This window comes from Triturus cristatus, chromosome 1_2 (assembly GCF_964204655.1).
Source record: "Triturus cristatus chromosome 1_2, aTriCri1.1, whole genome shotgun sequence".
Taxonomy (NCBI): domain Eukaryota; kingdom Metazoa; phylum Chordata; class Amphibia; order Caudata; family Salamandridae; genus Triturus; species Triturus cristatus.
The window spans coordinates 1,175,471,547-1,175,497,073 of record NC_140580.1 but is presented as its reverse complement, the minus strand read 5'-3'; the positions used below and the strand labels follow the sequence as shown (position 1 = coordinate 1,175,497,073).

Here is a 25,527-nt window from a genome sequence, read left to right as displayed (position 1 = left end):
TGGACAGCTGGGTCCTTTTAACATCGGACCGGTGGGTCTTGAATATTGTTCAGAGTGGCCATACGTTGGAATTCCAAGATCTTCCTCCAACGAGAGCTCCGGACGCCCGTCCCTCAAAACATCTCCGACTGTTGCATCTCGAAGCCCACCAACTTTTCATCAAGGGGGCGATAGAACCAGTACCTCTTTCGCAGAGGGGCAACGGGTTCTATTCCAGGTTCTTCCTGGTTCGGAAGACGGAAGATACATGGCGTCCTATACTAGACCTAAGGGAGCTCAACACCTATCTCATCAAACTCTCCTTCAGGATGGTCACTCTCCAAGATATTCTACGACTACTGAATCCGGGAAATTTTTTGGCGTCCCTGGATTTAGAGGATGCGTACTTCCACGTTCCGATCCACCCAGCTCACAGGCAATATCTACGCTTTACAGTAGGCAAGAGCCATTTCCAGTTCAAGGTGCTTCCGTTTGGCCTTCGGTCGGCACCTCGGATATTCACAAAGATGCTGGCACCAGTCACTGCTTTTCTAAGGAAGCAGTCCTTGGAAGTGTTCCCATACTTGGACGACTGGCTCATCAAGGCTCCGTCGCTCAGGGCAACTTCTCAGGCCGTGTCAACTTGCATTCGGTTGTTCGCCCACTTGGGTCTTCAGCTCAACAGGTTCAAGTCGGTGCTGATACCCTCCAGGTCACAAAAGTTCCTTGGGGCTATTCTGGACACGACACTATGCACGGCTCGTCCGTCGGAGGAGCGTCAAGGCAAACTGACCACCTCCGCTCGTCAAATGCTGCACAGGAGATATGTATCGGTTCGACGGTACAAGTCCTTACTCGGATCGATCTCATCCTGCATACCTTTAATACCGCATTGCAGGCTTCATATGCGTCCTCTGCAGGAGGAGTTGGACAAACAATGGCGCCAGGCAGAAGGGTCGTTCAACGATAAGGTGTGGATAACACCAGCTATGCGCAAAGCCTGCGAGTGGTGGCTGGTGAAGGAGAACATCGCAGGAGGTTTAACGTTTTGAACCCCTCCTTCTCCTATGGTGGTGACCACAGATGCCTCCTTAGAGGGCTGGGGAGCTGTACTCCAGGAGCTTCAGATCAGCGGTCACTGGAGTCCAGCAGACAGCCTACGCCACATCAACCTCTTGGAGCTGATGGCCATTCGCTTAGCCTTGCTGGCGTTCCTTCCCAGACTTCAGAATCGTGCAGTGCTGGTCCGGACAGACAACACGACGGCCATGCACTATATCAACAAGCAAGGGGGAACAAGGTCGCGGACTCTGTCCAAGGAAGCTCAGACGATCTGGGATTTTGCGATCTCTCACAAGATCACTCTGCAAGCCGAGCACCTAGCAGGGTGCCTCAACATCACGGCGGATGCTCTGAGTCGTCAGACGGAAGTGACTCACGAGTGGGAGTTGGACCAAGCCACGCTGGAGGGAGTGTTCGAGAGATGGGGTACGCCGACCATAGACCTCTTTGCGTCCCCGGAGAACGCAAAATGTCAATTTTACGCAAGCAAGGTTCCCCATCGAGGATCTCTGGGGAATGCCCTTTCGATTGCTTGGTGCGGCGCATATTGCTACGCTTTTCCTCCCATTCCTCGAGTTCTCAGGAAGGTCAGAGCGGAACCATGCAGGATGATTCTCATTGCTCCAGCGTGGGCCCGGCAGTTCTGCTTCACGGAACTCCTGCTTCTCTCTCAGGATTGACCAATTCGCTTGCCGCTGATTCCATCTCTGTTGTCGAGGGATCAGGGACAGGTACTCCATCCGGATCCAAAGTCACTACACTTGACAGCGTGGCTCCTGAATACAGAGAATTCCGTCATCTGAATCTCTCCAGGGAGTGCAGGGATGTTTTGTCTCAGGCGCGGGCGCCAAGCACTAATAAGACATACAGGGCAAAATGGAAGAGATTTTGTCTGTGGTGCCAGAGGAATAACCTCCATCCTTATAAGTCCCTGCCACATCAGGTTTTGCCTTCCATCCTGTCACTGGCTAAATCAGGTTTGGCGCACTCTTCGGTCAAGGTACATCTGGCTGCCATATCCCGTTTTCGACGGAAGACATCGGGGCCATCTCTATGGTCCGCAAGGATTGTTAAGCAGTTTCTTAAGGGGTTATTTCGGATGTATCCTCCGGTCCGACCACCCCCTCCTTTCTGGCAGCTTAACCTAGTACTGGCTCAACTGATGAAAGTGCCCTTTGAGCCAATTCACAGGGCGGACTTGAAGTTCCTCTCTTGGAAGCTAGCCCTCCTCTTAGCGTTGACATCGGCTAGAAGGGTTAGTGAACTCCAGGCTCTGTCCATAGTGGAGCCATTTCTGCAGTTCAAAAAGGATGTGCTAATATTGAGAACCAACCCAAAATTCATCCCGAAGGTGCCTTCGGATTTTCATCTGAATGAACCCTTAATTTTGAACTCCTTTTTTCCGCGTCCTTCCACCCAGGCGGAACGAACATTGCATTCTTTGGATGTCCAGAGATGTCTGAAATTCTATCTCGAGCGCACACGCTCTTTCAGGAAGTCTACATAGCTATTTATTGCCTACAGTGCACCACGGAGGGGGTTGCCGCTCGCCAAGAGTGGCATTTCCCGCTGGATCTCCTGTGCAATTCAATACTGTCATCAGGCTGCGGGCAAACCTTTGGATAGAAGGGCCCGGGCTCATTCTACGAGAGCGATGGCGTCTTCAGTGGCTCTCTTTGCTGGAGTTGCGATCAAAGACATTTGCAGGGCAGCAACGTGGAGCAGTGTACACACCTTCACGAAGCACTACTGCCTGGAATCGGTGGGACGAGATGAAGCTGCTGTTGGTCAAGCAGTCCTCCGGAATCTTTTTCGATGAGAGGTGAGCTTTCCCTACAATCCCTCCATCCTGGTAAGCACATTTGGTTCAGTAATGATTGTTTTTTCATGTACACTGAGGTGGTTGTGTAAAGCCATGTGTTTTCCAAAATGTGCTTGTTGTGATTTACTGCTTACTATTCTGATACAAAGCATGAGAATCTATGAAAGTTCCAATACTGGGGTAAGAAAACGAGTTACTTACCTGTAACTTTGGTTCTCCAGTATTGGTAACTTTCATAGATTCTCATGCGCCCACCCACCTCCCCGGGGAAACCTCTGCCGGTATTACTGAGGTAGTGGCTGTTTGCACAACGGCTACGAAAATCTGAGGCTCTGAGCTCTCTCGTTGATTTTTCAATCCTTAAGTGGAAAATATTAACAGGCATGTAGCATTCAGTTGGCGAATTGGGCGCAAAGGCAGCGTCAATAATATAACCTATCGGTTCTCGTCCTGCCCGTTGGAGTTTGTTCGGTGCTCTACCTCTCTGCAAATATCATATTGCGACTTCTGGGACGATGTTACATACCAACATCCCCGTCGTCTAGAGCCCATATGGTTATATTGTTTGTGGACTACAAGTTATTGAAGTCTGACGGTTATATTATTGACGCTGCCTTTGCGCCCAATTCGCCAACTGAATGCTACATTGCCTTTTAATATTTTCCACTTAAGGATTGAAAAATCAACGAGGATTTGACCTACTTTTTTGGCGTTTTCTTATTTTGTTAAATGACATTTTGTGCCCAAACGTCTCCCAACGTTACTCAACTTAAGAACTAGAAGAAATTCATGAGGACTCGTCCCTCCACATCTGACGATACGATTCTAGTGCCCTGAAGAAGTCCTGTTTCAGGACGAAACGCGTCGGCTGGTCTGTTTTGTAAAGTCATACGAACTGTCTGCTCATGTTTTTTTAAATTATTATTTAAATTGAAAAATAAAATGTTTATAAGGTATGACTGTTGAAGAAAATTAATTAACGACAAAGGACTTTCATGTCTACCAATTATCTGTGGTGCACCTCTTGTTTTATGTTGATACTATAACCATTATACATCAAAATTCACTTTTATTCTTGGTTGATTTATATTTTCCCGAAAGCTCGAAATTGTCATTGGAAACTTGCGTGTTAATATCTCAAAGCAGAGTTGGCTGAACATGAATCTTTGTGACTTTGTTTGGTTTATTATCCCTTGATTATAAGACCACAATCTAGAATGTGTACGTTTAAAGTGCAATTTGTGATATTGTTGATGGAGCCATGAAGGAACTTCTGTTTTAACACTTTGACTTGAAGTGCATTGTTCTGCGTCTATCAGTTGTGATATTGGCAATTCAGCTGTGAGTAATCATTTCTCACTAAAATGTGGGGAGCTTTTGAGGCAATGGGAGGGAAGAGATACTAATCTCACATGTACACTGTATGCACATCCGATCATTATAGAGTTTAGGGGAAGGAGCATTCCATTTAGAATTCCTTCCCCGTGACTGTGCCCGATGGCTGTTGGTAGGTCTTACCATCAAAGTTGAATACATTGTGTCTGAGACAATCTTGTAGCATTTTTAGTATCATCTGTGTTTGCTGCAGAAATTTCATTAGTCTGTCCCTTAGGAAATAACTACATGCAGACATCCTATTCTCTTGATTGATTGACGTGTACCATGATATATTCTGATCTCCATAGTATACCATCTGCTTTTCTTAAGAAAACCGTGCATCCCTTTAGATACCACGTTGGGCTTGTAACAGATGTAGGATTGCATCTAGATGCCTCCAGGTGTACTCTAGGAGGGATTTTATCACGCTCACTGTTGATCTGCCAGGTGGTGTTTGCGTACTCTTGTGTATTTTTGGGAGGAAGTGGATAGTAGCCATTCTTGCATGCCCAGTTCGAAGATATTGGTATTTCTCCCAGTCCAGAGATCTTGGTCATGCCATTCTTTCCGCAGTAAGTGAACATCGGTTTGTCTGTTTCATGGGATTCTGTGGTAAATGCTGGTTGTGTGCTGTATTTCACAGCTGCCGTCTTGCTTCGGTTAAACATGTTATCTCGTCTATTAACACAATGTGCCCCCCTCTTATCACAGGCTTTTATGATCAAAGAGCTGTTCCTTTTCATTGTTGCAATATCTTTCCAATCTTTGGGCTTGAAGTTCCCTTTATTTCTTCATTTATCTCTTCTTCTCCTGAGGTCTTTCAGATTTTCTACTTCCATTTCATGGAAAAGATCAGTCTTGTCTCTAGCTGGTAATTGGGGGCACAATGTACTTTTTAGGTCGAGGACTACCGGTCTGCCGAAAGGCAGAACCGGAAGTCGGAGATTTAATGACTTGGAGAAGAGGGGCTTGAACCCGCCCCTCTTCTCCCCTGTTCTCCATTGGCTGGCCTCGTAAATGCTGGCCAGCCACTGGAGAAGAGGTCAGTCACTCCGATTAGGCCCCGTCCTTTTCGGATCGGGGGCGTGTTTTTTGCGAGAAGTCTCAAGGAGGAGACAACAGCAAAACACGCCCCCGAATCCGAAAAGGACGCTGCGTTTCTCCGAGGCATTTCTGCTCTGCCTCGGAGAAAGGCGGTGGTGTGCTTGCCTCTCCCGCTTTCATCACATTGTTTGCAAAGTAATGTCATTGATTACTTTCTGTTGGTATTTTGAACATCTGGCAGAATCAAATCACACTGGAAGTTTCAGAAATGTTGAAGATGTGGGCATGTAAATCGTCGATCGCTGCACTGTAAAATAATTCAAAGGCCTGCTTTACAGTTGCTAGAAATTTAGGAAAGGTTTGGCTTACGTGTTTCCACAGAGCAGCTCACATGGAAATGTGTCTTTTCCTTTCATCTTCTTCCCAATTAGAGCATCAGTGGGGCTTATCCCTCTGGCTTCCTCGGAACCTCCTTTCATAGACCCCGCTCTCCACATTCCAAAAACAGGGTGTCTTTTCATGTGGCCATCCTATTTTTGGCATCTGAAATGTAAATTCATTCATGCTGCAACGCCTTGACGGAGATCAAAGTCCGGGTATTAACCTCGCTGGGCTTTCCTTCTCCAAATCCTTCCCAGAGTCCGGGAGGTTGGAGTTAAGAGGGCAGTTTGTGCTGTTATCTGTCCCCCTCCTCTCTCCAGAAGTCAGTGTGTCAAGGACCCAGGTTTCTTTTGTTCGTGACCCTATCATGACTTCAAACGTGTAGAAAAGATTGACGTACCCGACGGAATGAGTACGCATACCCGTTTTACGATGTGGTGAAAAGTGGTTCTGACAGCCAGCCATCTTCTTGTGACTGGAAAGAGGCAGGGGACCCCTGGTGGAAAACTCTTGGCTCGAAGGACTGCTGCGCGAAACTCTGTCTTTGGGGTGGCCGCCATTACCATTTTCTAAATAAACAGCTGCCTTTCAAATGCATGAGCTGGGATCCGCTCATGACATTATTTTTGTTTATGTTTTTGTTTTTAAAACATTTAAAGAAACGGCATTGTCATGAGCAATGCCAATAGCTCTAACTTTAACAATGCCGAGACCGTTGCATTGTAAATGCTTGTTGATGTATATCCACTGCATTGAAATATCAGTATTCAAAACCAATTTCAAGCTGAGATTTGAGATGCGCCTTCATTTGATGTCTGATATTTCTTCAGTGTGTGTGTGTGTGTGTGTACACACACTCATACTCTCACACTCACTCTCTCACACACACGCATGCACTCACTCACTCTCTCTCGCGCACACTCGCACTCTCTTGCACTCGCACTCTCTTGCACTCGCACTCTCTCGCACTCTCTCGCACTCTCTCGCACTCTCTCGCACTCTCTCACACTCGCACTCGCACTCGCACTCGCACTCGCACTCTCACATGCACTCTCTCACTCGCTCTCACACTCTCACATGCTCTCACACTCTCTCGCACGCTTTCATGCACTCTCTCGCGCACGTTCTCGTGCACTGTCTCGCAGACTCTCTCACACAGTCACTCACACACACACACGCATGATATACCTAGTGTGAGGACGCACTGTCTGGGCCCTTTCCTTAAAATAATCCATATAGAATTCTGGCAGTGGTGTATCATTTTGAGACTACCATGGAAACGGTTCTTGGTGTGACTGTGCAAAACAGATAGAAAACCCGAAGCTCTTTAATGTTGTTGCTGCCAGGTACCGTAGTTTGTGCCAATCGAAGAATTCAGAATCATTCATGTGCATTCTGGATTTGAAGATGGCACTCAACGCTCTTCTCCAGATCTCTCCACGAGTGAACTATGAGCAGGCAGGAGGTGCTTTACAGACCTTCAGATTGCATTGATCGATCCCTCGCTGAGACACTCTGGAAGCGAGGTGTGGCGTACAAGCAGCACTTGAAATGAACGGTTCTTTCCTTCCGCTTAATGTCAGTGCCACACGCCTTTTCTAAGCGGATGGTGGTGGTATTGGTACACGTCAGGAAAATTAAAATCTAGATTTACCTTTACTTAAGATTTGAATTCTTCAGGCCAGCCCAGAGAACCCCTCTTGATTTTTACCCATCTCTGAAATCCTTCAAAGTTAGCGGCGTCATAGAGTGGTAGCTTTCATGGCTCATACCATTTTTTACCAGCATGCTTTCAATCTTTCTTATGAATTAGTTGATTTTTCTCTTTTCTTTTTTACCGATGCTTTGTCGTCTGCACTCCATTGACTCTGAGAGCTCTTTTGTCATTAGCAAAAGCAGGACTGAAAATGTTTCCTCCTTCCATCCGCAGCTACTTCAGCTCTCTGATTCTGGTGCAGGGCATGGATATGTACACTCTGCAGCAGTGCGCCCTGGACGACCGGGCACAGGAGCACCCCTTTGCCAGTGCAGAGATCATCTGCCAGGTAAGACCCTCACCCTTCTGTACCTCGGTGCTTGCCCCTCGGTAGCTCTGATGAATGGGAGCTGATGATTGAGCCTCGTGCCCAGTAGATCTATAGGGCGTAGTCTTCACTGCCCCTCCACTTACACATTAATAATTGTCCTTCTGTCAGGTAAACTTTTCTATCCACATCTCTGATTTGTACTGTCTTCTGACACTCATACATTCACTCATTAACTAAATGCAAAAATAAGTTATTTGCAGTGAAATAAGTAAATAGTTTAGACTGGCAAGTTTCTTTGCATGTTTTTGTTGGCCCAGTGATGGATGTTTGAGTCATAATATCTATGCAACCATGTTGACTTATTTAACCAGTGAAATATACTTGGTGTTCCTTCCTTTCCCTCCAGGAAATGGACAGTCTGTTGCTGACTTTTGGAGACATCCCCCATCATGCACCCGTGCTTCTGGCCTGGGCTCTGTTGCGCTACACTTTGAACCCTGATGGAGCTGGCCTCGTGATCCGGCGCATGGGGAGCACAGCCATTCAGATGAATGTATTTCCATACCTAACCCAGATGCTGCGCACCCTCGGCAGTGGCGGCAACAATGTGAGTTACCCTTCTGCAGAATGTTCCCGGGGGTCTGCTTCAAGGGTGTGTAACTTGTGCTGAATGGGAAGAGGGTGTGGGAGCCTTCTGCTGGGGACATGTACAAGTTACTTTACTTATCAAGAAAAGAATTTCATGATGTTATTTTGCATATTAAGTCCCTCCCCCCCTCTTTCAAGACATGCTTTTTCCCATGCCCATCTTTCCCTGTGCTCATTTTCATGACCATAAAATCTCCACCTATCTAGCACTTCGAAGCAGTGATCATTCAGGCCTCCTTATTGGCCTGAGGACTGGCATTGCTGTCATTTGCTTGCCCCGGTTTGGTTACATGCCAATTGTGTGTCCATAAGTCGGGGCCTCAGACATGTGCACCCTTCTCCTTTCTTCGTGCCTGTCTTGTGGGTTTTGGGTGCAGCTGCGCCCCAGCTGTGTGGACTGTCTCTTTGGTGAACAGCAAAAGACACACAATTGATGGACGGAATGCAGAACAAATCAAAACATTCACCCCCAGTCAGGAGATCTGGGTTAAATCCATCATTCTTTTGCTCACCATGCTACCCCAAGTTTAGACCTGGCCATATGCAAATCAGTCTTGACCCTGTGCCTCATGGGAACAGTCCAGCCCGAACTGCCAAGCCAGGTCCTCCCTGGACTGGAAACAAGCATCCTAGGACCGGTTTCGGGGTTTCACCCCTCTTCAGCCAGGATAGCTTGATTCCAGTGGCACAGTGAGCCCAGGACTCCCGTCTGAGCATACCTGGCGCACTTAGGGTGAGAAAGCAAAAGACACACAATTGATGGACGGAACGCAGAACAAATCAAAACATTCACCCCCAGTCAAGAGATCTGGGTTAAATCCATCATTCTTTTGCTCACCATGCCACCCCAGTTTAGACCTGGCTATATGCAAATCAGTCTTGACCCTGTGCCTCATGGGAACTGTCCTGCCCGAACTGCCAAGCCAGGTCCTCCCTGGACAGGAAACAAGCATCCTAGCTGGCTGGGTTCAAATTGGAACGGCATGGTGAGCAAAAAAACGATGGATTGAGGCCCAGATCTCTGTACTGGGGTGAATGTATGACATAGTTCTGCATTCTGTCCATCAACTGTTTTTGCATTTGTCACCCAGAGTGGGACGGGTATGCCCAGACGTGGGTCCCGTGCTCTCCATGCCACTGGAATCAAGCTATCCTGGCTGAAGAGGGGTGAAACCCCGAAACCGGTCCTAGGATGCTTGTTTCCAGTCCAGGGAGGACCAGGCTTGGCAGTTCGGGCTGGACTGTTCCCATGAGGCACAGGGTCAAGACTGATTTGCATATGGCTGGGTTCAAACTGGAACGGCATGGTGAGCAAAAAAACCAAACCATGGATTGAGGCCCAGATCTCTGTACTGGGGTGAATGTATGACATTGTTCTGCATTCTGTCCATCAACTGTTGATTTTGTCTTTGGTGAACAGGCAGACTCTAGGGGATGGATCAGTAGCGCAGCTTGACGACCCAGCTCTTGGCGATAATCCATTATCGAGGCACATAATGGTGTCAGTGTTTCCCTTTCTATCTACTGAGCACAGATCCCTTATCTGATCCCTGTAAGAAAGTTTATTACAAATCTGGGAGCATTGATCTAGTACGCGCTTATCAAAGGCTCAAAGTTAGAACTTCTGCTCAAACACACCCCACTTATGGAACCTGAAGTGTATATCTGAAACCACTGTACAGAAGTGTATTTTAAAAAGTGCATTTAAAATGTGTATTTTAAGTGTGCTATAGCTAGAAATTGTAGTGCTACGATAGCGCTCTGAAGTGACTGCAGGGTGATGATCTAGAGATTAGAAAAACACCTTAATAAACAAAGTGAGGTTTTTATATCCTAATAAAAAAGCTGATCCTTCCATTGTGGTCCGTTCTAACCTCAGTGATTTTTGGGGAGGGTTTCCAGCTGACCAGTCACTGTGCTGCTTAGATTACTGTTTTGTGTCACTCCATCCATAATATGCAGCATCTGGAATCACTGTCTAGGAGAACTCCTCTTCTCTTGGTTACAGTTCTCAGCTTAGCAAGGAAATCGTTTTTAACTCCACCCAGGCATTCTCTTCTGCTGCTTGGCCAACAAGATAAAGGTGGTTTAAGTACAGAACATGCAATGCTCGTGTTACGTCTGCCTCGCCCATGTTTTTGCTCGCGTGTAAGGTGGTCTTTGTTAAACCGGGGATGAGGCTTTTTTTTTTTAATACCAAAAGAGGAGGTCACTGTTCCACAATATTGATAGCCTCAAGTCCATGTACATTTTCACCATGAAGACCTAGTCGAAATTTACTATTTTTTCTTAAAACTATTGTGAGAAAGTGCCATCTTTCTTGCATGGTATGCCCCCACTTTTTGCTGAATTGCTGAATGTACTTTGACTGAGTGTGCCCTGGACTCCTGCCAATCAGGTGCCCAGGGCCTATGTTCCTTCCCTAAAACAAACCAAACCCAAATTGGCAAACCCTGGCCACATGTCAGCTCCTGGTAAATGGTACCCTAGGTACCCAGGGCCTTGTGACCAGGGAAGGCCTCCAAGGGCTGCAGCACTCCTTGTGCCACCCTTAGAGGCCCTGTACCCTTACACACACACACACTGCCTTTGCAGGCTGAGTGTTTGGGTGCAAGTCAAAAACAAAGTCGACATGACACACATCCCTGTGTGCCATGCCCATCACCTACACTGCCATGGCATACATCAGCCACCCCTCTAGCTGGGTGCCTTATGCCAATGGTGTGGGCACAGGAGCAGGAGCCCTGTGCCCCTACAGTGCCCAGGTCCATTCCTGCGCACTGTAAGTGCAGTGCTGCCATTTAAGAGTACATGGTGCTGAGAGCTCGTCAAACATGAGCTCCACAGCACCATAATGGCAACACTGAAGACTGAGGTTTGGTATCAAACTTCTCAGCACATTAAACCCACACTGATGGCAGTGTGGGATTTAATGTACCCAGCACCCCAGAGGGCATCTTTGAGGTGCCCCCTTAAACCTAACCTACAATCCACGTCTGTTCTGAGGCTGCCTAGGCTGCCACCCAGCAGACATGTGGCTGGACCCCTGGGTAGGAGAGCCCCTGCTCTCCTGGGCCTGCAACAATGCACATCCTGGGCGAGGTGCTAAATCTCCTCCCCCAGGATTGGCAGGGGGAAGCTTCAAAGGCATGCCGCCTCTGTGAGCTTCCCCAGGCCACTGCAACCCCCCACTCTGGCGGGAAGCTTTGGCCGGAAACCCCAAATAAGGACAGGGGATGTGCCAGCCTGCCAACCCCACCCCTCAGGTGGGGGAGGCGAGGTGAAGCACATCTCCGGGCTCTCGCCATCTTGAAGATGGGGAGCTCTACCCTATCAGGATTAGGCTACTGCCCCCCTCCCACAGGAGAGAGGCAGGATAGGGAGTGTACCCACCCCAGGACAGGGACCCATTGGTCCCTGCCCTTCACCTACCTGTAACGTCCCTAAATCTAGTATTTAGGGGCACCCTGAACCTTCCTTCCCCAGATTCCAGATTCAAAAACTACAAAGAAGAGCAAGAAGAAAGAAGACCTGCCCTGCAGCTGCTAAAAAGAGGAAGACACCAACTGCTTTGGCCCCAGCCCTACCGGCCCGTCGACCCTCGAACCTGCTCCTGCTCCAGCCTGGCATCTCTTGTGGCCAGCAACCTCACAAACCCCGGAGGACCTGGCTACCTTCTGGCTCTAAGTAGTGGATTACAAAAGTAACAAGAACATACTGTACCTGCAACTTGAATTTTCTTCCATAGGAAATCATTGACTGTTTTCTCTGAAATATTTTCTAAGTGTCAACTTTTAAAATAGCTAAATATTGTTTAAAAATCATCACAGTAATTAAGTCGACTTTCATCACTTGATTCTAAGAACTGACCCAAGACTGAATCTAGAATCCAGTCCTGGAATTCCAAAAGTAATCCTAAAGGTAATCTGTTGCAAATAACCTAAGATTTCCATTGAGCTCAATGCATTGTTGTGTTTAAAATAGTGTTGCCTATTGCAACCACTTGTAACTGTTTACAAAAGTCAATTGCATACTGCAAAAGTATTTATATAAAGCATCTCATTCTGAGAAAGTATATTTTAATGCCAAGTGTTGGTTCTAAAATAAACAAGCAGTATTTTTTATATATAAACCATTGGCCTAGAGTTCAGTTATTGAGTGTGTGAGACCATTTGCTGACTGAGTGTGTACAACAAATGCTTTACACTGTCCTCTGATACTGCCTTACTGCTCGACCAAGCTACCACTTTAGAGAGTAAGGTTATATCTAACTTTAGCCCCTGTCAAACCCTTGGGGATTGTGGACTCTGTACACCCTGTACCTATTAAGGAACAGTATATACAGAGCCACTTTCTCACAACTATATAAACCAGAGAGTTGTTGTAGATTTCATAATTCCTCGAATCACTTAAAAAACAAACAAAAAAAAAAAACAATTTGCAAAACCATGCTTGAATAGAGAAGTAAACAAATGAGAGGTTCATTCTGACTTTTTAACCCTTATTGTTTTTTAAATATCTAATTAGACAGACTTACAGAACAATACATTTGGTTGAAAAAAGCCACTGATGGTGTCAGTATGACATGGCACCTTCCAGCATTCCAGGGTCCACCAGCTCCCCTTTTATGCAGCGCAGCGTTAGTGAAGTAGTTTGTTTTGAAAATTTGCAATGAAAGGGTCACTTCTAAATCTTTTCTGCTCATGCCTCTAGAACACGGAGGTGGAATTGCTGTTTATGCATTCCTAAGGAATACGTATGACGGAGCTGGGAGTATGGGGAAGTAAAACTTTTCTTCTGTAGCAGGAATCCCAGATATCCTAAAACAGTAGAACAGGCTAGAAAGGTAAGCAGTGCTCATCCACGGAGAAAGGGCTACAGGCATAAGCAGAAAGTCGATCATGACCAATCGAATAGTGGACACGGGTGCGCTTACTACCAACAGTGCCAACGTGACTCTGCGCCTTTTAGAATTCCAGACGTTGACCGCCTTCCATTCATACAGTGCAGGGTCTTTGAGGCATTTCGTTTGTCAGGCTCACCAGGGAAGGATCGTCCAACATTGTTGACTTTCTGAAGCTTTGTGGGCTGAAAATCTCCGTCCTCTGTGGATGTTTTTGCCTCGTTCGATGTTTTTCCTTTGATTCCTGCATTTCTTTTTCGGTGCTGTTTTTCTTCTGAGGTGGCTTTCTCTTCAAATCTGTCTTTTGAGCCACCTTTTTCACATACTCCCTACATCTAGATGAAGGAAGTAATAAAGGCTGAGTCTGTCTCCCAGATTTCAGCTCTTTCGCTGAGTATGTATCTAGAGCACTGAACATGGCAGTGTGTTCTTGAGGGTGAGGTTTGTATCTAGAGCACTGAACATGGCAGTGTGTTCTTGAGGGTGAGGTTTGTATCTAGAGCACTGAACATGGCAGTGTGTTCTTGAGGGTGAGGTTTGTATCTAGAGCACTGAACATGGCAGTGTGTTCTTGAGGGTGAGGTTTGTATCAGGAGCACTGAACATGGCAGTGTGTTCTTGAGGGTGAGGTTTGTATCTAGAGCACTGAACATGGCAGTGTGTTCTTGAGGGTGAGGTTTGTATCTAGAGCACTGAACATGGCAGTGTGTTCTTGAGGGTGAGGTTTGTATCTAGAGCACTGAACATGGCAGTGTGTTCTTGAGGGTGAGGTTTGTATCAGGAGCACTGAACATGGCAGTGTGTTCTTGAGGGTGAGGTTTGTATCTAGAGCACTGAACATGGCAGTGTGTTCTTGAGGGTGAGGTTTGTATCAGGAGCACTGAACATGGCAGTGTGTTCTTGAGGGTGAGGTTTGTGTCCTCCGTCTCCCAGATTTCAGCTCTTTCGCGGAGTATGTATCTGGAGCACTGAGCATGGCAGTGTGTTCTTGAGGGTGAGGTTTGTATCTGGAGCACTGAACATGGCAGTGTGTTCTTGAGGGTGAGGTGTGTGTCCTCCGTCTCCCAGATTTCAGCTCTTTCGCGGAGTATGTATCTGGAGCACTGAGCATGGCAGTGTGTTCTTGAGGGTGAGGTTTGTATCTGGAGCACTGAACATGGCAGTGTGTTCTTGAGGGTGAGGTGTGTGTCCTCCGTCTCCCAGATTTCATCTCCGCCAGAGTATGTATCTGGAGCACTGAACATGGCAGTGTGTTCTTGAGGGTGAGATTTGTGTCCTCCGTCTCCCAGATTTCAGCTCCGCCAGAGTATGTATCTGGAGCACTGAACATGGCAGTGTGTTCTTGAGGGTGAGATTTGTGTCCTCCGTCTCCCAGATTTCATCTCCGCCAGAGTATGTATCTGGAGCACTGAACATGGCAGTGTGTTCTTGAGGGTGAGGTTTGTGTCCTCCGTCTCCCACATTTCAGCTCCGCCAGAGTATGTATCTGGAGCACTGAACATGGCAGCGTGTTCTTGAGGGTGAGGTTTGTGTCCTCCGTCTCCCAGATTTCAGCTCCGCCAGAGTATGTATCTGGAGCACTGAACATGGCAGTGTGTTCTTGAGGGTGAGGTTTGTATCTAGAGCACTGAACATGGCAGTGTGTTCTTGAGGGTGAGGTTTGTGTCCTCTGTCTCCCAGATTTCAGCTCCGCCAGAGTATGTATCTGGAGCACTGAACATGGCAGCGTGTTCTTGAGGGTGAGGTGTGTGTCCTCCGTCTCCCAGATTTCAGCTCCGCCAGAGTATGTATCTGGAGCACTGAACATGGCAGTGTGTTCTTGAGGGTGAGGTTTGTGTCCTCCGTCTCCCAGATTTCGGCTCCGCCAGAGTATGTATCTGGAGCACTGAACATGGCAGTGTGTTCTTGAGGGTGAGGTTTGTGTCCTCCGTCTCCCAGATTTCATCTCCGCCAGAGTATGTATCTGGAGCACTGAACATGGCAGTGTGTTCTTGAGGGTGAGGTGTGTGTCCTCCGTCTCCCAGATTTCATCTCCGCCAGAGTATGTATCTGGAGCACTGAACATGGCAGTGTGTTCTTGAGGGTGAGGTTTGTGTCCTCCGTCTCCCAGATTTCATCTCCGCCAGAGTATGTATCTGGAGCACTGAACATGGCAGTGTGTTCTTGAGGGTGAGGTTTGTGTCCTCCGTCTCCCAGATTTCAGCTCCGCCAGAGTATGTATCTGGAGCAATGAACATGGCAGTGTGTTCTTGAGGGTGAGGTTTGTGTCCTCCGTCTCCCAGATTTCATCTCCGCCAGAGTATGTATCTGGAGCACTGAACATGGCAGTGTGTTCTTGAGGGTGAGGTTTGTGTCCTCCGTCTCCCAGATTTCATCTCCGCCAGAGTATGTATCTGGAGCACTGAACATGGCAGTGTGTTCTTGAGGGTGAGATTTGTGTCCTCCGTCTCCCAGATTTCATCTCCGCCAGAGTATGTATCTGGAGCACTGAACATGGCAGTGTGTTCTTGAGGGTGAGGTTTGTGTCCTCCGTCTCCCAGATTTCAGCTCTTTCGCTGAGTATGTGTTCGAGGGATGTGGGCTGCTGAATTCATATCTGTGCATAGATCGCCGCCTAGTGTTGGGTCCAGATGATTGCATATTGTTGTCCTGGAAGAGTCTTCGAAGTATCACGAGATAGGTGGCTCCTCCCCTGGACTACAGTCCGTTTCAAATTCGTACAGTTCAGCATTTTACACAATGCATATCTCACTCTCCATGCATGAAACCATATTTTCTTCTACGCCAATGCATGCTGCACTTGATGCTGTGACCTACCCTCCAATTTCCTACACAAGGTGTGGGCATGCCCCAAACTACAGATGTACTGCACATTGCTCCTGGGTGAAGTAACACAAATTACAAGACATGAGGATTTCCATTCCTTGGAAGGCTGCTTGCTGAGTATCTTCCCTAGGCCCAAAGCAGCCAAACTTAGCTCCAGGTTTATAGACTGTCACTACTCTTAGCTAAAAGGGCGGTCACAATGAGGTGGAAGTCAGCTGTCCCTTCCGCCATGAAAACATTGATAAGCCTAGTGGCATGCTGAGCAGACCTAGAAAATAAGGCGTTGAGGTTGGGAGAATACAAAGGCTTGTGTTAAAAAAAAAAAAAGAAAAAAGAGATTCAAGGTCACCTACTGGGATGCAACACCTTTCTCCCACTCCCCCAAGCACATCTGAGCATGCCTGACCACAGCTCTGAACCGCACTCACTAGATCATATAACCCACCTATGAGCTGTGACCCGCATTCTGACAATCCACACAACTGACCCCATCGCTCCGATATGGCCCCACCTAAGGTTTACTCGGTTGCCTCACTGTAGACGGGGCGTGGTCCACTGAATACTGGTCCCTTTAGTGGTCAAAGTTTACTGATGTACTCAAATTGCTCATCGTAAAATGTCAGTTGGGAGGGGGATATGTTCATTGTTTGATTTCTTTACATTTCTGTTAGAACTGATCTGAGTTAGTAAATCAACTATGCTCAAGCGGTCTAACCATTGTTAGTGTTGAAAGCTGGACCAGCCGTTCTCCATGATACTATGTCTCGTGAAGCGGTCTAACCATTCTAGCTGTTGAAACGTGGACCAGCCATTCTCCATGATACTATGACACGTGAATCGGTCTAACCATTCTAACTGTTGACACGTGGACCAGCCGTTCTCCATGATGATATGACACGTGAAGCGGTCTAACCATTCTAGCTGTTGAAACGTGGACCAGCCATTCTCCATGATACTATGTCTCGTGAAGCGGTCTAACCATTCTAGCTGTTGAAACGTGGACCAGCCATTCTCCATGATACTATGTCTCGTGAAGCGGTCTAACCATTCTAGCTGTTGAAACGTGGACCAGCCGTTCTCCATGATGATATGACACGTGAAGCGGTCTAACCATTCTAACTGTTGACACGTGGACCAGCCGTTCTCCATGATGATATGACACGTGAAGCGGTCTAACCATTCTAGCTGTTGAAACTTGGACCAGCCGTTCTCCATGATATGATGTCACGTGAAGTGGTCTAACCATTCTAACTGTTGACACGTGGACCAGCCGTTCTCCACGATATTATGACACATCTGTTGTGCTAAGCTGTCTCATGTTTGCAAAATCAATAAAAATAATGGAAAAAAATGAGTATATGATGTGCACGGACATGACAGACGACTATTAAAAGAACCGTCCAATATGCTCCTTGTATCAGCAAAACTTACGGTGCCAGTTTTGACAAAGCAGGGGGGGTCTTTGTCAAAGAGTTTTTATAGCTCTTGCTAAATAGCGGCAAATATTTCAAAGCATTCCTAATTTACTAATGTTTACAGACAACGGATTAAAGGAAGATTGTGCGGCCTAAGATTTTTTCCATTCAAATTCAATAAGTTTCTTCTTTTGCTCGAGAGCAAGCAGAGAAGGCTGCGTTAGACGGACAGCGACTCGGATGCAGCATAGCAAAGTATTGTCAAATCTGTCTCTCTTATGCAGACTAGGGGCATCATTTAAAAAGACCGTATGGAATGAAACCCTCAAAACGACTTCATGACTCACATTCCACATCATCCTTCGCTCCACCTTCATCTACCTTAAATCCACTGTCCCATGACCCCCACGCTGTTGGCATCAAGGCAGACCTTGTTCGCACCCCAGACTTTACTTTTTCACCCCTGCGACAATGTTTGTGAATACCCACGGTGTACAGCATCTCTAAAAGCCTGTAGCAAAGCGGGTCCCAAAGTCGAGACCTATTGGCTTTACCAATGCTTGTTTTTGGAGGTGCTAGGAGCCTTGACCATAATGAAGCTGAAATTCAATCCGACTCCATGGAACTGCTGGTCAGTACCTTTTCCGATAGATCCTCTTAAAGGTCTGGAGAAAGAGATTTTACACTTACTTTTGGTGCCTGAACAGCCGCCGCAGTACACCTCTGTACTCCAGGACCTCATGAAGGGCACCTAGAGACTGTCATGGTGTCTGCAGAGGCCAATAGCAAAGTCCATCCCAAGTCCAGTTGCCACTAGTAAGCGTGGCATTTCCAAGAAAGAATCTCTTGCAGTTTGTTGTATCGCTGTAGCCATCTGGCCCTTGGAGTCCATTTTGTCCTGGAGACAAGGGGAGTAGGTCCAGTCTCTCAGGGCTCCTCTTAGATCAGACAGCAGGTCAAGTCATCTTCTGATCTTCCACTAGTCTAGTAAGAGTTCTGAGGAGGTGCCTTGTGGTGCCACGCTTATGCCTGGCACCAGCAAGTGGATCGGGGTGACCCCTGGCACTCCCTAACCAATGGGGTAAAAGATCCGGGGGGCAGCACTCCACTTTTTCAGCAGTTCTGCCTCTCGCTCTAAAAAAGCAAGGCGGGGAAGCCATTCTCCCCGTACGCCTGGTCTGTGTTCCCACTCAGATGTGAGCCGTGTAATGAGCACTCCCCTCCTCTGGGGTCGCTCAAAGCTGGTTCTAGAGGGAGATTTCCTCCCACAGAGTTGGTGCCAGCATGACTAGGGGAGAAATGCTGGGGATTTTCCGAATATCACCTAACAGTTGCTTGTGACATTGATGGCCCTTTTGAAGTAAATTAAGTTTCTGAGCCCAATCCAGCTGGTCTTCCTGCCACTCCCAAGCCGTTGTCTTTGCTCTGGAAGCAGTTTTCACACCTAATGCAGGCCAAGTACCGACTGGACCTTTGCTGGAAAGCTCATGTCAGGGAGCTTCCAACTGCTTGTCAGGGTGTAATGAAGTTAGGGAAAGTTACATTAAGAACATTGAACAAAAAATCAATTTCACCATGAAACTGTGTTTTTATTAAATACAAAAATAAATCTTTGGCTGGTACAGATCAGAAGTTCTAGATTACTGTATTTAAGTTATGCCGTGAATTTCCTTACGTGCCAGCTACAGCTTGACCAGTGACAATTTAGTTTTTGAGCCTAGTTACTGGAGGAACATGCCAATTCTAATGTAACATTTTTAAGACTTCAATAATGTGCACTCTTCCTTGTGGGTAGGGTAGTAAGGTGCGCTTGTGGTGGTGGTGGTAGGGGGGGGTGTTATTTAATACTTAAAATCAGATTTTCTTACGTATCAAAAGGATGATTTTGACCGGTCTCTGGGCAGACGTGTTCTCGTTGCCGGGCTGCAGAGGGTAGCCTGAAGCTGTTTTCACTGCCACTGCAGTGGATGGTCCAGTTGTTGGTGCAGTCCACAAGTGGCATTTAGTTTTCCTTGCCAGCGGTGTACTTCTGCCCCATATACTAAGGCCTTCCAAGAAAGCTCATTTTGCCAATCCGGTTTTAAGCAAATGTCGATACCTTTTCGATTCCAGAGCGCATGTTCTGGGCACGTGGGCACACTGATCCACCTGGCCTGTCTTGGATGAACTTTAAAGGTAAAACTTGATAAAGATCTCTTTTTTTCCAAAAGTACCTTTTGATGTCCCAGCAGCCCCACTTGTATTTACCATTGGCCTTGTGGTGTTTAGAGTGCGTTTGCGTCCCAGCACTCTTGCACACTCGGATGAGCAGCGGGGAAACAGCAGCAGCTGAGGGCAGGTCCTTGCTCACACTCTGCAGAGTTTCCCTCCTCCACAGCAGATGCTGAGGGCAATTCCATGCTCACACTCTGGAAAGAGTTTCCCTCCTCCCCAGCAGATGCTGAGGGCAGGTCCTTGCTCACACTCTGCAGAGTTTCCCTCCTCCACAGCAGATGCTGAGGGCAGGTCCATGGTCACACTCTGCAGAGTTTCCCTCCTCCACAGCAGATGCTGAGGGCAGGTCCATGCTCACACTCTGCAGAGTTTCCCTCCTCCACAGCAGATGCTGAGGGCAGGTCCATGCTCACACTCTGGAAAGAGTTTCCCTCCTCCACAGCAGATGCTGAGGGCAGGTCCATGCTCACACTCTGCAGAGTTTCCCTCCTCCACATCAGATGCTGAGGGCAGGTCCTTGCTCACACTCTAGAAAGAGTTTCCCTCCTCCACATCAGATGCTGAGGGCAGGTCCATGCTCACACTCTGCAGAGTTTCCCTCCTCCACAGCAGATGCTGAGGGCAGGTCCTTGCTCACACTCTGGAAAGAGTGTCCCTCCTCCACAGCAGATGCTGAGGGCAGGTCCATGCTCACACTCTGCAGAGTTTCCCTCCTCCACAGCAGATGCTGAGGGCAGGTCCATGCTCACACTCTGCAGATGCTGAAACATGCACCTTTCTCTCCAACAATGACGACCCTTTGGGAGCTCGGGTTCCCCGAGTGATAGGGAAAGCCTTCTCTCCTAACGCCAGAGTGACACTGCTTCCTCTGTAGCAGATGACAGTGTGAATGATTGACACAGCGTGGAATGGTGGCTTCCTCCTGCATTGCAGCTCTTCCAATCACGTGCTTGAATGTGCACCCGCCTTAAGAGGGGGAGAATCTCTTGTTGGTAGAGTCCAGAGCCAAGGACAAACAAAAATGGTGGAACACTTCCACCTATCTGTTGCTAGGCGGAATATTCTGTGAACTACATTCACATTCCACATTCTCTTTAGTGTCTATTGTAGTAGTGCGGTTAATACATTGGTGTTTCAACTGGCCTGATTTGATATTTTAATTAAAACAAGAATTTGCCTCTTTTGTGACCTGAAGACTTCACGCTTTTTGCCAATACTGTGCAGCATCAGTAAAAAGCTAAATGATTTTTGCTGATGCTCTGTAGTATTGGAAAGAAAAAAGTGACCATCAGCAGAGACTGGCTAAGGCTCGTATCTGAACATTTGACCGTTCAGGGGAACTGGTCTCTTCAGGAACAGAGGTTACACATCAATCTGTCAGGCCTGCGCCTCCTTTCGATCCAAAAAGACCATCCGTGATCGCCGGGCCAGACATCAATCTGCTACAACCGAGGCAGTGCAGGAAGCATCGCACGCATTCTACACAGAGCTCCTTCTCACAGACTGAGACTGCCATTCACTGCCTCCAAACACGGGAGCACGCACTCTCCCCAGCTCTGTCTTACCACAGGAGAGGTGACATTGAGTCATTCATCCTCCCGTCGTTCTTTGGGAGGAGCATCTGCCGAAAGTGGGAAATGAGCTTTCATTGGTTAGGGCATGGGGGCACAACCACAGTTGACCTCTTCACCTCTGCAAGAAACCTCAAAGCGCCCAAGCTTCACCTCCTGGTACCCACAGCAGTAATCAAAGGGTGGTGCTGTATGAAAGGATTGATCAGCCAGATCTGCCTGTGGTTTTCCTGCGCTCCATCGGGGCACAAGCCACCCCTATAGGGAGGAGTGCAAAAAGAACAATTGATGGACAGAGTGCCAGAACAACCTCCATCGTTTTTTTGCTCACCATGCCTAAACTGGGGTGGCATGGTGAGCAAAAGAATGATGGATTTAACCCAGATCTCTTGACTGGGGGTGAATGTTTTGATTTGTTCTGCGTTCCGTCCATCAATTGTGTGTCTTTTCCTTTAGGGAGGAGGACACTTTCCTTTACACTGTACCATCATGTGATGCGCAGCAACACTTGCTGCAAATGGACCACATTACTTATGTGGCACTATCGGTTTGCAGCTTGTAGTCCTTTAGTCCCACCCCCAAGTACAACTCCTGTCGTCCTTTCAAATCAGCAGACATACACAAGCAGACCTTCGCAGTATATGTCGAGTGCACAAATACACAGACCTGCACTCCTGCTTCGCAAAGCTCCTCGTACCTTCTCTCACTTCTTAGAGGGGAAAGATGATCTGAGGTGGGGGTTTTATCCTAGCACATTGTGGGTTTTGGGGAGAAACCACAAGGCTTTTTGAAACTTCTTCAAAGAAAAACAACTAGATGACAAGTGTGTGCTAGCTTCTGAGTCTAAAGTACTACAAACTGCCTCGCTAACCCTGCACTGCACATTGGTGCACTGTTAGTGCACAGTGTATTAGAGGGCACGATTGTTTTCCTTAGGACTGCGTTTAATATAGCGGTGTTTTCAGTAAAATGTATTTTTCTGTAAATTGGTCTAATTTGATATTTTAATTTCAACAATTATTTGCCTCCTTTTGCAAATTCTGTAAGTCTCGCCTTTGTGACCTGAAGGCTTTGCTAATAATTTGCAGCATCGATAAAAAGCAAAATGCTTTTTCCTAATGCTGTCTAGCATTGGAACGAAAAAAGGGGTAAAAACTGTGCAATGATGTGGCCGCGCCACTCTCTTGGTGCGTGCATGCTTGAGAACATAGGCCTGTGCCTGATACCACCCATGCATACACCCAAGAAAGAAGAAAGTGCATTGTTTATTTACTTATCTGAGATGGCTGACACAATTTTTATCAGTAAGTTAAAAAATGTAATTTTGGTTGCATGAACGCACCCTTTGCACTACAGAGTAAGCTGTCACCAAAAGACTGGGCCCGCTCAAAAAAAGAATAATAATCTTTAAAAAGTTAGATTGTAGGAAGCCGCCTCTGTATATACTATACCAAAGTGAGGTACAGTGTGCACAGAGTCCAGTGGAACCCCAAAGGTAGGCAGAGGTAAAGTAGATAGCACCTCACTCTCTATTTGTGGCAATGTGGTCGAGCAGTAAGGCTTTATCAGAGGGTAGTGTTAAGCATTTGTTGTACACACTCAGTCAAGAAATGATGTCACACACTCAAAGACTGAACTTCAGACCAATTGTTTTTGTACAAAAATAATCTTTCAGTTATTTTATTTCCCAGAACCAAGCAAGCCTTGCACAGGTAAGTGATGAATACTATGTAGTAAATATACAGTTGTAAAACAGTTTGGATTGTAATTGTAAATGCACCTGGTTTTGACTTACTGTATTGTTACTGAGAAATGCAATGATTTGTAAATACAGTGCATATGGGCTGTTTAGTAAAATGACCAGTACATTACTTTCAGATTACTTTTCTTACACAGGGTAGTATACCTGGATACTGCACTGGGACATTTCCTGTAAACCGGTAAGTAAAAGCGTTTTTGTTAGTGCAATTTTAAAGAATTTCTTTAGGTTTTCCAACTCCACACTTACAAATCTTTCATAGAAAGACAATCAATGTTATCCTATGTAGGAAAATAGTGTTATCGTTTTTTCGGTTTAAAGGTAAGTACTTTGTTGTGGGAGTTGGTGTCCGGGGTTAGATTCAGGGGTCATGGATGCACTCTTGTTACACCCTCAGCGGCACTAGGGTGGTCGAGTGCAGAGTGCTGAGGCCCAATGTTATCCAATGGGGGGTAGGGGGCCTCCAAATGGTGGCTGCTGATGAGCAGGCCACTGGGTTGTGGGAGCTAACCTCCTGGACTTCAGCTCAGGGCAAATGAGGATTTAGGCTAGCACAAAGGATGCACCCTCAGCGGCACTGGGGCAGCCTGGTGCAGAGTACTGTTTTGTGTTGGAAGCCCTGTAGCTTTCAATGGGGAGTCTCCGGTTGGCAAAAGCACTGCATGCTCGGGGACGAAGGTCTTCTGGGTGGGACCACCACTTGGAGAGGTAAGTTGGGATCTTGGGGGTTGGTTCGGCACGGTCGGTTAGGCCACCGAAGGCCGTGGGGCGTCTGAAGCAGGGGTGCCTTTTAGGGTTGGATCTTCTTACCAGCTTCTGGTTGCGAGTGAGGGACCTTCCGATTTGAGGCTGCAGGCGTTGGCTGGAGGCTTGAGGCAGGTCAGAGTTCTCCGGATCTCGGGTCAGAATCGCCGGGAGGACCTCCTCTTGGTATTGGGCCGCTCGGGCCGTGGGCGTTGGGTGCAGAGTGGTGTAGACCTGCTGATCCTTGCGGAACTGGAGTGTGCCGTTTTCACAGGAGACAGAGTCTTTGGGATTGAAGGCAGGCAGGTCCTCCGGGTTTGTCAAGGTTGCTGGCTGCAGGACACACCAGAATTTTGCTGAAGCAGGTTCAAGGTGGGAACAGCATGGTAGGGCTGGGGCCAAGTCAGTGGGCGTCCTCCTCTTGCTAGCTTTGGCATGGCTGTTCGGTCCTGCTTCTTCTTTTCTTCTTGCAGGTTCTTGTCTGAGGAAGCAAGGTTCAGGGGTGCCCCTCAATACTAGATTTAGGGGTGTTACAGCTAGTTAAAGGTTGGGACCAATGGGTCCCTTCCTTGGGGTAGTTACACCCCCTATTATGCCATCCTCCAGTGGGAGGGGGGCATATGCCTCACTCTGGTTGGCAGGGTCCCCTCATCTGCAAGATGGCGGGGACTGAAAATTGTGCTTCACCTCGCCTCCCCCAACCTGAGGAGTGGGGTTGGCAAAGGTGGGCACACCTCCCTTCCTCCCTTGGTTTTCCTGCCGATTCTCCCGCCCAAAGTGGGGGTCAGTTGCTGGAAGCAGCAAAAGGCCTGGGGAAGCTCAAGCTCACAAAGGCGGCAAGCCTTTGAAGCTTCCCCGTCGTGGACCCTGCCCATCCTGGGGGTGGAGGCTTGGCACCTTGTCCCAGGATGTGCATGGTTTCCGACCCCAGAGAGCAGCAGGCTCTCGACCCAGGGGTACAGAAACATGTTTGTTGGTGGCAGCTGGCGAGTAGCCACTCAGACTGAACACTAGTGTTAGGTCATTTTTCATTAAATCCCACACTGGCATCAGTGTGGGTTTAATATGCTGAGAGGTTTGATACCAAACTTCCCAGTTTTCAGTAAAGCCATCATGGTGCTGTGGAGTTCGTAATGAGCAGCACCATATACTCTTAATGGCAGCACTGCACTTACAATGTCTAAGAATTGGGTTATACACTGTAGGGGTACAGTGCTCATGCACCTGCACCCACATTACTGCTATAGTGCACCCAGCTACGGATGCCAGGGCAGTGATTTGTAGGTATAGTACACAAGGATGTATGCCATGTCGACTCTTCACTTTGTTCCGCACCAAAACACGCAGCCTGCAAAGGTAGTGTGTGTGTGTGTGTAAAGGTACACGGCCTCTAAGGGTGGCACAATAAGTGCTGCAGCGCTTAAAGGCCTTCCCTGGTCACAGTGCCCTTGGTACCTGTGGTACCATTTACAAAGGACTGACCTATGGCCAAAGAGTGCCAATTGGGTTTTGTCTTAATGCAGTTTTAGGGAAAGAACATAGGCTGTGGGTACCTGTTTGGCAGGAACCCAGGGCACTCTCAAAGTACATCAGTAGTTTTGCAAAAAGTAAGGGCAACCATGCCAAAAGAGGTCACTTTCTTACAGAGGTGTGGAAGAGTATTCCTGGGACCACCTCGGTATCCACGAGTGTCAGGGGCCATCTCCAGCCCCAGGACTCAATCTCCCATGTTGCAGCAGTGTAGTACACTGCAGG

At 47.6% G+C, this 25,527-nt stretch overlaps 1 protein-coding gene across 2 annotated transcripts in view; it reads left to right on the top strand.

Moving 5' to 3' along the window:
• Positions 1–25,527, top strand: part of NUP188 (nucleoporin 188) — a 1,223,536-nt gene that overhangs the window by 215,199 nt on the left and 982,810 nt on the right. For both annotated transcript variants that reach the window (XM_085614037.1, XM_085614036.1), the window contains exons 10-11: positions 7,596–7,710; positions 8,099–8,299. In XM_085614037.1, coding sequence (XP_085470163.1) covers positions 7,596–7,710; positions 8,099–8,299 — 316 coding nt within the window. The remainder of the gene's footprint in view (positions 1–7,595; positions 7,711–8,098; positions 8,300–25,527) is intronic.